The sequence below is a fragment of the Impatiens glandulifera genome, chromosome 2, assembly GCF_907164915.1.
Source record: "Impatiens glandulifera chromosome 2, dImpGla2.1, whole genome shotgun sequence".
NCBI lineage: Eukaryota > Viridiplantae > Streptophyta > Magnoliopsida > Ericales > Balsaminaceae > Impatiens > Impatiens glandulifera.
The window spans coordinates 63,225,454-63,238,473 of record NC_061863.1 but is presented as its reverse complement, the minus strand read 5'-3'; the positions used below and the strand labels follow the sequence as shown (position 1 = coordinate 63,238,473).

The following is a 13,020-nucleotide window of genomic DNA, read 5'->3' as shown; positions in this document are numbered from 1 at the left end:
TAGCTTGGATAGTTGGATCATGATGATTTCATTTAGTATGTAAATGTACCATGTCTAGATCATTGTTTCAGTAGTTTCTGAAATTTTGAACTTGCTTCTGATTTCTTGGTGAAGTTAAAAGAGTCACTTTTGGCATCAAGATGAATTCCCTTCCCCTTTATGATTCCTATCTTAATGTCTCAACATACAATAACTGCTGCATTGATGTGATGTTCAAATAATGTTTCTTCACTTGACTGTAGTAGATGCTCGAAATGAACCCATACATCATATAATCAATAAAAACTTTAGACAGAATTTTGAACGTACTTATCCTTTAACTTTTTTAATTTAATTTACATGGTTTTAATTTTGTGCTGTTACTGATTTCAAGTATATAAAGAAGCTTTGCCGGGGCTTCAAGGATGACAATCACAAAAGGGAGAAATACGAGCAATGCATTTCTTTCATGTGTTTTCTCAACATTGCATCAAGGGTTCGCTTTATATCTGAAGCTTGGAAAAACTCAGTGTTTCTGATCACTTAAGTACTTTAGATTTCTTATATATCTAATCACCATGTAAAGCTGATTGATTCAAAATGTAAATTATCTGCTGATGATCTGGATGAACAAGTTTCTGCTACATCTTGCCTCATTCTTTTTGGGCCACTAACAAGGACAGCTGTGCTGCATCCTTCGCATCCCACAAACAGTTGAGGTAGCAATTCTGTAAAAGAAAAAATAGGAAGCAATGTTTACTTTTTGTGGATAAATATTATCTATATCAAAGGTTATAGATTTTCTGCATTCATTGCATGCCAAATTCTTGGACGGTTGAATTGTCCTCATTTTACCAGATATATAGAGATTTATATTATGAACTATTTTGGCTTGTCAGTTGATTAATGAAAGAAAATATTAATGTGCTTAGAGAAGATTCTTACTTTGAAATTTAGGTCTTTCTCCATAGTGCACTTTAATAGTTTGAGCAAGAGATTGATAGGGAAGGCTTTCCAGCTCTATATTGCCATTGTTGCACCACCCTGGTGAGGTATTTGGTGTCGGCATATCCATATTTTGGATTTGATTAACTTCCTTGGCCTTTTGTCTCTTGTTCAAAAGAAAAGCTACAGTTGCAGGTATTGCTATGCAAAAGCATATGACTAATATATTCAGAGCTGATTTGGCAGAATATGGATATCTCATATCGGTATTGTGGTCAATATGGTATACATAGAACTGTGTGATTATCCCGATCATAAGCAGGAAGATGATAAATGAGGATGAAATTATGGCTGTAAGCCAAAGCCAGTTCCCTGATCCCAAAATTCCAGAAATTGGTACGTCTTTGTCGCTAGGTTTGAACCATGTGGTTTTGCAGAGCCTCCTGTCATCTGTACAATGCTCTTTATCTCTTGTTACATATGCTTCAATGGACAAATTTAGGCCTGAAATGTCATATTTGTTGCCAGAAACTGGGAGGAGGAGGTCTAGCATGGTTAATTCCACTGACGTCTTGAAAACAGCAATGAGGTGAACATCCGAGTTCTTGTCTCTTCTTGTGGTACCAGCTTTAAAGAGTAGTTCACGAATAACTGATATAAAAGGAGTAATGCCGCTTCCTCCACTTATCAAAACAAGTTTGTCATAACTGCACAGTAAGTATGGACTTATTTGCACAAATATTTCCGGCTAAAACTAGAGAGTATAAACTTCCACTAATTGAAAACTGTCATTGAGCTTATGAGTAGTAGTAGTAGTGCAGTTGTTGGGTGCTAGAAAAGTTCATTAGCATTAACAAAAATATATGTAAATTATTGCCTTTCCACTTATTTAGGAATCCAAATGTAAGGGTTTGTATATAAAAACTGAAAATTAATTGTTAGAAAGCTGAATATTGAATTGTAAGTGTGGAATAAGTCAAGCTCTTGAAAAATAAATGCTGAATAAACCAAATAAATATATCTAAATTTTAAGTAATTGGTATGCCAGTTGATTTTATAAATATGGAAATAATGTTGGGAAAGTCTTTACATGACTATTTTATCTTTATAATGATGCAACTTGATTAATTTATAGGGATTAAAGAATCATTTAGAAAATCTTACTGTAATAAGTCAAATTTTGTAGCTCAACTAAGCTGAATCTAATTAATTAACTGAATCTGAATATCATGTAGATTAAGTAATAAGTTGTGTGTTATCAAAACACAACCTATGACTTCTTCCTTACCATTGTTTCTATTTCTTATGTTCATCTACTTGTGTGTATTAGTACCTTGAATATTGAGTTGAAGCAGGTCCATAAGGTCCTTCTGTTGACACCTCAATCCTCTCCATTTGAGAAGACTTTGATATGGTTTGGTAAATCTGTTGAGTCCAGCATCCTTCGCTTTTAACGACGATACTTAGAATTTCAGGATCCATATTACTATTTGAGGTAACAGTAAATGGATGCCATTGAAGCCTGGAGATGCTGGGCACATTGATAAATATGTTGCTTGTTGGATTGTACCTCAACCCTAATATGGGTGCAAGATATTCATTGTCATTGATCTTTTCTAATCTGTACTATGTCTAACCCTATATGTAGATGAACTTACCTGGATTTTTGGCGAAACTCAATTCCACGACTTCACAAGGTAAGACACGTGCAGATACCAAGCATACTTTTTGCTGAGATTGTAAAAAGCGTAAATACCTATCGACCAAGAAGAGGTAAAAGCCAGGGAGTGTGATGCCGAAGTGGGAGAAACCGATATGGAACACATAGAATATGATGAATATGACATATAGGTGATGAGTATAATAGAAGAGCTCGAAAATCTTTCGCCTTATGCTGGTGAAGCTTGTGATCCACATGGCTAGCCCTGCAATTAAAGCTATTTCTCCTGCTAGGTTTGAAACTCTTACTCCTTCCCATTTGAGCATCTGCATATTTCAGTGTTTCTCTTAATACAGCAGCATAATTGTTTTACCATTTTAGGAAATTTTGGAAAAATTCCTTCTCTATTCTTTCTTGTTTGACACTGTCTCGTTTAGTTGAAAGTCTTTTTTCCCCTTTGTGTTTAGAATTGGATCATTCCAAATATAGGCACCATTATTGAGCCTTTCTGTAAACTAGCATTTTGACACAATCCTTGATTTATAAGAGAAAAAAAGAACAGAAGGTGCGTTCATGGGTTAATATTTTGTCACAATCACATGATCTCATCTCATGAAAATTCGCCAAAGATAATTGAATTTGATTTTTGTTGGATGATGATCCAGATTATAGTTAGTTTTTGATGTCTTATTTGGTACACACATTATTTTCTTGATCATGATCCAAGTTATAGTGTAATATTTTGATTAATTTGATATACATATTTAGATTATTTGTTTATCATGATGATTTTTTTTTTAGATCATATTGACTCTTTCTAACAAATATAGATTTATTTTCCAAATCATGATCAAAACAGCCTATCAAGTGTTTACCTCAGAGATGCGATTTGTGTTTGCCCAAAAGATTACAAAGCAGAATCCATGTGCAGTAAATAGGCTCATAACTATATGTCCAACCCAAATATGATACTTGATGCTGGCATCGGATGTTAGGCCTATTAACCGCAATATTGAAGATCCTCTCGTCACTGGGAAGAATAGAAATCCCAGGCAAATATTACCAACAAGACCGAGCAAGAGGGCTGCAGTCTCTAACTTATCTTCCCACCTGCCAAAAAAATAAGAAAACCCCCAAATCCCTTTATAAATGTCTATTAAATACAAACTCTTTTCCCCTCCATAAAATAATAACTTACACAGTCTCTCCCATCTTTGTTGCAGATTGTGGAGTGATGCCTATAAACAAACCATATAAGTATGCAAAGAAAGACCACACCAAGAGCACAACAAACATAACAAAAAAGGACAACTCGGTCCAAGACACTATGCCCAGAGGCCCTCTCACTAATGCAGGTCGTTTCAAGAAGGAAGAAACAGGATTACTCGGCAAACAGCTGTTCATAGAAGGTATATCGTCATTTTTTATCCTGATAAGTAAGAAAGAGATATTTACAATTATAAGCTTACATTTCCCTATGAAGGCCATATTTCTGTCCAAGGTGTAGGTATAATCCCCCCAAGATGGAAATAAATAAGATTGGAAATGTGTATATAAGTATGTTTGATCCTGCAGAATTTGAAAATTAGAATCAATTTTGTTTGTGGGTTAAAAATCTTTATAGGAATATATATATACATGTACCTTCTTCTCCAATGAAGGTGGAGTCGACCTTGGAATGGATATTAGGCATCCAGTGTAAGTAAAAAGTATTTGTAGGCATCATAATCCATATAGTCAAATAACCCAGAAAAATAACCAGTGCCAGCAGCTTAATTGTTAAAAGCAACATCGATATTCCTTGCCGAAGTTCCATAATAGAGATTATTTGGTTTGGTGTGATTTTAGGAGGAAGACTGGTTCTTTTATATGGGAAACACAATTATGGTATGGATTTTGCATTTGAATAGAGTTGAAAGAACTGTCTAAGGAGAGAAGGGTGGAAGAGGTTAGGATGAAGCATTATTTGAAAAATTTTGAATCTATGTTTGTTGACTTGATTCCCTCTCAATAGACACCAAAAATTGTCATTTTCCTCATCTACTTTACAAACATTGTTTACATTTGTCATAAACATTGTTTGCATGTGTGACAAATGTCTTTCTAAAAGTTGAACAAGAAAACAATGTGTCATTCAAAATTATGTTAACAATTTAACTTATTCTTATAATTTATCTTTCTCTATTATCAATTTTTGTAAATATAATAATTTATTTGAAAAAAAGTTAAAGTTAATTTTTTTTTAATAAATTATAAAATTAATAAGTTATTAAGATTATATATCTAATTTTAATTTTTTTTACATACTTTGTAAATATTACATATTTAAAAATTTAATTTAATTTTTAATTTTGTTCTTAACTTATAAGATAACTTAGAAAAGAGTGTATTATAAATATATATAATATTTAAAAATTAATAAGTTATAAAGATTTATATTTAACTTTTTCAATCCATCCATTTTCTATCTGCAAATTAACAATAATTTGTAAAGGCATGGTTGTGACAAGGAAAATAATGGTGAATTCTTATTAAGAATATTATATAGTCATAGGGAAGAAAAGGTCGAAGCTCGACTATAAAAGGTACAGTAAGATTCATATCGAAGATGGGTGGATGCTTAATAAGGCATGGCTTGGTTTCAAAGGCTATACTGAGAGGTATGCAATTAAAGACAATCTCATCATGTATATACACAAAGAAAACATGAACAGAGCAGGCTTGGTTTCTAATGAATGAATTATATATTAATTGAAAGGAGCTTCTAGCCTTAAGTAATCATAAATAAGACCACAAAGTGCATCTCCTCCCCTTGCTTGAATAAGAAAAATGGAATTATCCTCATCAGCAAACAAGGATGAAGAGGAAATTGCAACACTAAATAATCTGTAAAGCCCATGAATCCCATGTCTGCAAACTGTGTTGTCTGTCCCTATTATTACTGCTGCTTCCTCCTCCTTCAGATCCATGTAGCAGCTACTATTATTATTCACCTGAACCTGCAACTTCATCATGTGATGATGATCATGGTGATAATGAAGATGGTGTCTTTCTTCTAGCTAGCTAATTAATTACCTGCATATCGGAGCGGGTGGCAGATGCAATTGCTATCCTCAGCATGTACACCCCCCTGCTTACTGAACCAAGCTTGAACTTTATAGTCCAAGTTGTTGCCACATATTTATTCTCCACTCCTGATGATCTCCTTCTGCATTCACATTGCTTGATGATATGAGTTTTTACTTGTTCTATCATCACTAACTTATGAGTCTCCATATGTCATATCTTCAATTAATTATATTGATGAATTAATTAACCTGTCCACATGAGCAAAGAACCAATCTTTCTTTGGATCACTGATGCCTATTGTGAAAACTTGATCTGATTCTGGGTTCAAATCGGTGTACCTGTCCCACAAACCATATTGTCTATACCTGCATAAATTTATATTTGTTTAATTAACTAATAATATAAGAGTGTAGTAGACTCGTAGTTTTGTTACTTACTTTTCTGGGCTGTGAAGAAAGAGCTTGTTAACATACAATGGATTGACATCAGGAACATAGAAACCTATAGCTGTTCGATCAGGAAAGCCTATCTCCCACACTGTTGGACCGTCTCTTGGAGGGATGTACACCAAATTTCCTAGCTTCGTCTCCGAATCTGCATATAAAAGAATCAATTAATATTCATGATGATGTAAGCATATAGTATTTACTTACTTGAAGAGACCGTGATGGGTTGTTGGGAGATATAGTCTCCGATAAAACCAGGAACCCATGCATGAAGCCAATACACTATTCCTACTCCTGGAATTACATTGTTTATTTTAAATCTTCCACTTCCATCTGTTTCTACCCAGAACTGATACCCCTGCATGTATCATCAATTCATGCATTATAATTTGGTTAAGATCTTTGCATAATGAAAAATTAAGATTTAGTTAGTGTCTGCCTTGCTCTCAGTCTGCCAAGATCCTTCAGTCCTTGCTGTCGATAAACCAACAAATGCATCTTTTGCAGCTATAAGAGAACCAGAAACAAACCTGTATATATACATTATTATCAGCCATAATATATATAGCTACCTAGCTAAATCTTTGATATTGAAATTATAAACCTGTCTTGGACAAACAGTTGCCCGGAAACTGATCCGCGTTCTTGTGCTGTGAGATAATAAGGTGAAGATATGAAGTCATAAGGCCATGCCGACACTTGTTGCAGCCTCTGCATAATTGTATTGTTATTTCTTAGCTAACTAAATTAATATATAAGTCTGAGCTCCAACCTGGTGTTTTGCATCCGCCCATAAGGTGTGTGCTCTGGAGACGTCCTTGGTGGAATTAAGGTACACGAAAAATGGGCCGAAAACCTTCCTCCATGTCTCTCCCTGCTCAAAGTGAGCCACCATTTCCTCTCCAATATAATGAGTCCCATGAAGCATCTATATATATATATATATTAATTGTAGTTAATAATAATAATTGAATGTAAAATTGAAGGTATTTATGAATACTTACAGCAAGACAGCATGGACCAGTATGGACAGTTAGATTTTGCTTGGTTGGTCCGCCATTACGAAATTCATGACTAGGGAAAATGAGCCAGAAACCGATGAAGAGATCATTAATGCTGGGAGCTGCAGCTGAAGAGCTGCTTATCCATCCATGGAGTCCACCATCTTTGTTGTCCAAGGAGTACTGGTATTTATCATCAACCTCCCCTTTCAGGTCCGGATTAATGGGATTGACAAGCAACACTGATTCAGGCACAATTAGCTCTCTGCCTCTTCCACTTTCCAAGTCCTCTGGCATTGGCATAATCCTCTGTTTCTCATCCGATATAGCCATATAATGGAACCTGTATATACACAACACACCAATTTCATAATAAGAATTAATAGTTTGAAATGAAAGATGATCTTACATCTCTCGTCGCAACTTGAATACCATTCTTGTCTGGGCGAGATCAAATGCATGAGCAGATCCTGGAGGGACCTCGTATATGGCATAACAATGGAATCCCGACACACCACTCTTGAGTATATACCTCAAATCAATGGTGATGGGTAGCCTAACTCCAGGAACAGAAGGATCGTAGATAGTCTTGAAAGACAGTTCCAGTTGATCTTTACTCAGTGTTATTACATTATATTCGGATCCCTTGATCCTGTACGAGAATTAAAGCATTGGTGGGAACAATAATATCAGTATATATTCAATATTAGATAGAGATCATCGAAGAATGAATGAATGAATAGAGACAGTTGATATCTATTTCTTCCTCCAGGTAAGCTCCAATTAATGTCCCAGTACCTGCAATAATATTGTTATTGTTAAGAAACACATGATAATATTTAAGCAGCTTAATAATGGAATTGATTTAAACAAAAAAGTACAGGAAGAATAGTAAGTACCCTCTGCTTGATTCATTTGATTTGAGATCAAGAAGGTTATCAACTCCTCCAGCATAGTTAATAGCAGTCACGTATCCTTCTGGTTTTGATATGCTAACCCTTACCATTCCATTGTCCATTATAACCTAAATTGTAAAAAAAATATTTTAAAAACCATGTTTTTTCATTTATTTCTCACATACAAAATTTCATTTATGTAAATAAAATTTGTTGAGAGTGAACCCACATAGGCTCCCAAGGTGATCAAAGTGACTTTGTTCTTAGCCATGGCAGACAGATAATTAGTTAGGTTAGGCTCCTTTTTCTGTCAAGATGATCGGTCAGCTTAAAGAGAAAGAGAGAGGATCATTAGTTTAGTTGGGATTTTTTATTTTGATTTTGGTTGCTAAATTAATGAAGATTATGATCGATCGATGTTCCTGAGAAGAAGAAGAAGAAACTGTATTCTCATTGGAGGAAGAACCAAGAAGTGCTTAATTAATTATTGTTGCATATTCTTCATTTTGTTTCTTTCATGTTAATTAAAAATAATTAATGTTGCAGTACATTAGTAATTAATATCCTGACAGTGAGTCATAATAAACATCATCGTAATCTTGTCACTATACCCAAAAATAAATAAATATAAAGGAGATTAAAAATTAAAATATATGAAACAATAATAGGTTATAGTATGGAATAAACACTGCTAAATAATCATTAAGATAGTTAAGTAAGTGGTAAGATTGTTTATAATGGTAAATGTTATGGATTCGATTTCCAGAGATTTTCGGAACAATTTAAGTTTGAATAGGTGTCAGCAGGGCCGATCTAGAGATAACCCGGTAAGCAAGGTAGCTCATTTATTAAAAATACTAAGATATTAGTTAAATTTATTATAATTTTAAATATAAAACGTTATAATTTAGTAATTTAAGATAAAAACTTAAAATTTTTATATAGTTATGAATTCACGTCCTAAAATTATTTTTTTTTTTTGTCAATTTTTTAAATTAGACTTAGAATAATAAAAAATATTATTAATATTTTTTTTCTACCCAGCAGTTCAAAACTGAGGTGGAGTCAGCTCTAGTGTCGTACTCATATTCAATCATATTAAATGAAGATAATGGTGAACGCAATAACATAATGCAATATCTAATCACCAGCTGGTGTAATGGATTCAGATTCCTACTATTCTAACGAATCTTCCCGGATATCTCTATCCTTCTCGGTGAACTGATGAGGTCTACTTTAGCCTTATTGGAATATCAAAAGATAAACTAAGATAACAAAGTTAATCTTATGTAGGAAGGGGCGTAGAAGGACTGGACCCTTATTTAATGGTCGCCTCACTTCTTAATTGCTCTCGTAAGGCATGAAGTTTATTTGGCGAGGACAAGGCTATGATATTATAGGTGACGTCTTGTAGGATACATAAAATCATCATCATCTGACGCCCAAAATTTCCATGTCATTCTGGACCAAGCCAACCGGCGATTGGAGACAAGTCTTTCCTCCGTAATCAAAGAATAAACCAAACCTAAAGTAGAATCAATCATGTCTCAACGAAACTTAGTAATTTATGAGAAGCTCCAATTTTCGCCTAAGCATGGAAGTTTCTATATTTTAGCGTTAGAATTTCACACCATTAACAATAAATAATTTTTGAAAAATAAATAAAAAGTATAAAAATCTATAAACAAATAATTTAAAATTTTTTTAAAAAAATAATATAGGATTTTGTAAATTTTGAGATTTGAACCTTAATTTTAAGGATATAATATGAATAAATAACTTTAGAATAATTAATATTTATTTATTTATATTTATAATTTGTTTATGAATATATATTGGCATGCATTGATGAGATTCTGAATTCTATGATGTTAATGAACTTGACTACCTTACTTTTTGTGATAAATCTGCTTCTGAATTCTATGATCAGTCGAATTCATTACAAACTAGATTGTTTTACTTTCTAAATCTATTTGTTTTCTAAAGGATTGAAATTGCTATTATAAAGGTGTGATGCTATGCTATGCTAATGCTGGACTTTTATAAGGAAAAAGATTCTAACTTTAAAGGAAAATAAAATAAATTGAGAAGAAAAAGAGACAATCCTTTTTCTTTTAAAAAGAGCTCAACTTCAAGTACAAAACAGGGATGAAAAAAAAAATTTAGTACAGTCCTCTCTTTCGGATTGAGTGAGAAAAAAAAGACAATTCTGGTAGCAGGTGAACCTACATGTGCTTAAGAACAGCAACTCCAAAAGCTATACCTAGAAAAGTAGCAATGGCTATGCCAAAAATTCCAGCAAGAATGCCAGGAACAATTAAAGACGACCATCCTTTGGCTGTGGCCATTCCACAAGCTGTCGTCGGTCCACCAACATTAGCATTCGATGCCAAAAGCAACAGCCTTTCCTCAAACTTGAAAAGTCTTCCAAATCCAAGAATTATAGCCAAATGAACCGCTATTTGAACAAACGCAAACAGGAATATACTTGGAGCCGTTGTAATCACACTCCTAATGCTTCCACTGGCACCCACCACAGTGAAAAATACCTGTATTTTTTCAAATTTGAATGAAGAATATGTAAACAAAATGGTTTCAAGCTACATATAAAAGAACAAACTTGCCTGCATTAAAATCATAGCCATGGCTTCACCAGAAGGAGCAAGCTGAGCAAACTGAGTTGGGAAAAGTGTTGCAAGAAGCACAACAATTGCTGTAACAGCAGGAAGGATCCCTCCTTGAATTCCAAAGTATTTCGTCAAATAACCGCCAGCCTTGCATATTGCAAACGAAATAGCAATAGCAGTCGCAGTTTGCAATACCGGAAGCTTGTCACTACTTCCCGACCCCTTCTCCCCCTTTTCATCAACTGTTTATTTATAAATTCAAATTGAGCTGAGGTGGGTGTTTTTCAAATAAATTTATGAACAATAACAGTAAGGATACCATCACTAGACGTGGAAGTAGATTCAGGTGGAATTCTAGAAGCCAGGGCAAACAAAGTTGTGAAATACAGAGCACAAATAACGTTATCTGCAGCTAACCCCGCAGCTAAAACTGAAGGAGAAACCCCGAGTGCTTCAGATATGGCAACATAATTCACAGCTGCTCCACCCAAAGAAAGAAAGAAAGAATTCCTCATTAGTACTCTTTAACATGTTAAAAAAGTAAAAGTTAGTAATAAAAATACCTCCACCAATATGTCTTCCCATGAGTGCAGCTGCAATCTTCCAACTATCTTGACCAAGAGATCTCATTGGCACCAAGAAATATGCAACTGCTGTTCCAACTGTTGTAGCAACTGTAACAAGATAAACATGTCAAATTAATTTGAAGAGTCAGTCACCCATTCATTATACGTTGTTATGTAAAAACTAAAAACTACAGAGTACCAGATCCAAGCAAGAAAGCCAAAAGCAGAGTCCCAGTTGATCTAATAACTCGACGTAAATCAGCCCGATACAAAAGCAATGGAACAGCCATTGGAAGAAGAAACTCCATCACTACATTATAAACTGGAGATTGATCAGCAATGATGCCCAGATTACTGCCTGCCAAACCAATTAAAGTGCTAACCAATGCACCACTCAGTGCAGCCCCAACTTTAGTCTTCTCTGACCTTCAAACATACAACACTTGGAACTCATAATAATAATACTCTTAACTAAACCATAATCATAATCATAATCTTAATATGTATACCAAAGGCCAAAGGCGCCGGTTGCAAAGAGGGCGGTCCAGGTGCCCCATTGATCATTTGGAGAAATTAGGGGAAAACCCAATTGGGATTTAACCTTTAAGCTGTGGTTGTTGTTGGTGCTTCGAATTGATTTGGGTCTTCTTGTAGTAGAAAACAGAGGATGGTTATTATGTAGATAAGTCGACAGATTTTGGGGTTTCTTGACAATGGTAGTAGGTCGGATGGAGCAGCGATACGAGGTTGGTAGAGATAGGAACGACGACGCCATTTCGCAGACAATGGTGAAGATGGAAGTTTGAAGTTTAAGCAGCAACTGATTCAAACTCCCAATTCAACTTCCGATGGGATCTAATGTTCTTTCAGGTCAACTGTAAACAGAGGAGCTATGATTAATTGGATGATCCTACTCCTTTGGATTGATGCCTTTTCTTGAATGTCTCAATTTGTTATTATAATAATATCAATATCCCAGATTTTAGTGAATTTTTTACTTCAATTTAATCAATCCATTCCTAAAAGTCATTAGGAAAACTGGGTACCGGGTTTTAAACTCATAAACCCTAAGTTTTAAGATGAAAACTTTATCATTGTTTTGTTACATATAAGTAATAGAGAGACATTTTGACACTACTTGCACTAATTTTAATCCACCAATTATCTCAAATTATACATGTGGACTTCTTTACAAGAATAAAAATAAATAATTATTTTAGTCACGATGTTGTATGATTAAGTCCAAATTATATGTTAAATAAAACTTAAAGTGTAAAATAAATAAGTTGATTTCAATAAATTTATCAAATATGTTATTTTATTTATTTTGAAAGTATTTGTGGAAGAAAAAAAAAAGATGGTGATCGGATTTTGGCTAGAAAGCCACCGGCCAACAAGCTATTGAAAGTCCCACCAGCAGAGTCCGACAGGCAGGTCAAAGGAGCCTAGATGCAGTCAAAACTTATATCACTTCTATAACATATATAATTATTACATATGTAAGATTGCTTCAAATGATAATATCAATTGGGATGAGTTCGATTAGTCCAATAAGAAATACAATACAGGTTTACAACCCAACGAAATAATATATATATATATATATATATATATATATATATATAAATATATATATATATATATATATATATATATATATATATATATATAAATATATATATATATATATATATATATATATATATATATATATATATATATATATATAAATATATATATATATATATATATATATAAATATATATATATATATATATATAAATATATATATATATATATATATATATAAATATATATATATATATATATA

At 33.5% G+C, this 13,020-nt stretch overlaps 3 protein-coding genes across 3 annotated transcripts; all 3 read right to left on the bottom strand.

Annotated features, from left to right (window-relative positions):
* Nucleotides 1–552: 552 nt before the first annotated feature.
* Nucleotides 553–4,400, bottom strand: LOC124925176 (ferric reduction oxidase 2-like). Its single transcript, XM_047465145.1, has 8 exons — nucleotides 4,229–4,400; nucleotides 4,054–4,153; nucleotides 3,783–3,980; nucleotides 3,460–3,694; nucleotides 2,583–2,910; nucleotides 2,258–2,501; nucleotides 925–1,631; nucleotides 553–707 (listed from the first exon to the last, which is right to left on the bottom strand). Exons 1-8 carry the CDS (start codon nucleotides 4,398–4,400, stop codon nucleotides 553–555), a joined length of 2,139 nt encoding a protein of 712 aa, XP_047321101.1.
* A 931-nt stretch (nucleotides 4,401–5,331) lies between these two features.
* LOC124925175 (probable rhamnogalacturonate lyase B) lies at nucleotides 5,332–8,121 on the bottom strand. Its single transcript, XM_047465144.1, has 12 exons — nucleotides 8,000–8,121; nucleotides 7,848–7,898; nucleotides 7,510–7,752; nucleotides 7,104–7,443; nucleotides 6,872–7,027; nucleotides 6,704–6,810; nucleotides 6,539–6,629; nucleotides 6,307–6,457; nucleotides 6,091–6,247; nucleotides 5,902–6,018; nucleotides 5,660–5,792; nucleotides 5,332–5,583 (listed from the first exon to the last, which is right to left on the bottom strand). Exons 1-12 carry the CDS (start codon nucleotides 8,116–8,118, stop codon nucleotides 5,332–5,334), a joined length of 1,917 nt encoding a protein of 638 aa, XP_047321100.1. The 5' UTR covers nucleotides 8,119–8,121.
* Nucleotides 8,122–10,188: 2,067 nt separating this feature from the next.
* Nucleotides 10,189–12,112, bottom strand: LOC124926028 (uncharacterized membrane protein YjcL). The gene is made up of 6 exons (XM_047466186.1): nucleotides 11,699–12,112; nucleotides 11,389–11,615; nucleotides 11,187–11,297; nucleotides 10,943–11,101; nucleotides 10,621–10,865; nucleotides 10,189–10,545 (listed from the first exon to the last, which is right to left on the bottom strand). The coding sequence occupies exons 1-6, from the start codon at nucleotides 11,962–11,964 to the stop codon at nucleotides 10,222–10,224; spliced, it is 1,332 nt and encodes a 443-aa protein (XP_047322142.1). The 5' UTR covers nucleotides 11,965–12,112; the 3' UTR covers nucleotides 10,189–10,221.
* Nucleotides 12,113–13,020: the final 908 nt, after the last annotated feature.

Excerpts from the sequence above, each read along its gene's own strand:
- LOC124925176 (XM_047465145.1), bottom strand. The coding sequence starts at position 4,400 with ATGGAACTTCGGCAAGGAATATCGATGTTGCTTTTAACAATTAAGCTG. Across the intron at positions 3,981-4,053 it reads TATGGCCTTCATAGGGAAAT|CTGTTTGCCGAGTAATCCTG; the intron begins GTAAGCTTATAA and ends TTCTATGAACAG. Across the intron at positions 2,502-2,582 it reads GAGTTTCGCCAAAAATCCAG|GGTTGAGGTACAATCCAACA; the intron begins GTAAGTTCATCT and ends CACCCATATTAG.
- LOC124925175 (XM_047465144.1), bottom strand. The coding sequence starts at position 8,118 with ATGGACAATGGAATGGTAAGGGTTAGCATATCAAAACCAGAAGGATAC. Across the intron at positions 7,899-7,999 it reads TCAAATGAATCAAGCAGAGG|GTACTGGGACATTAATTGGA; the intron begins GTACTTACTATT and ends ATATTATTGCAG. Across the intron at positions 5,793-5,901 it reads TTCTTTGCTCATGTGGACAG|AAGGAGATCATCAGGAGTGG; the intron begins GTTAATTAATTC and ends ATGTGAATGCAG.
- LOC124926028 (XM_047466186.1), bottom strand. The coding sequence starts at position 11,964 with ATGGCGTCGTCGTTCCTATCTCTACCAACCTCGTATCGCTGCTCCATC. Across the intron at positions 11,298-11,388 it reads GGCTTTCTTGCTTGGATCTG|TTGCTACAACAGTTGGAACA; the intron begins GTACTCTGTAGT and ends ATCTTGTTACAG. Across the intron at positions 10,546-10,620 it reads TGGCTATGATTTTAATGCAG|GTATTTTTCACTGTGGTGGG; the intron begins GCAAGTTTGTTC and ends GAAAAAATACAG.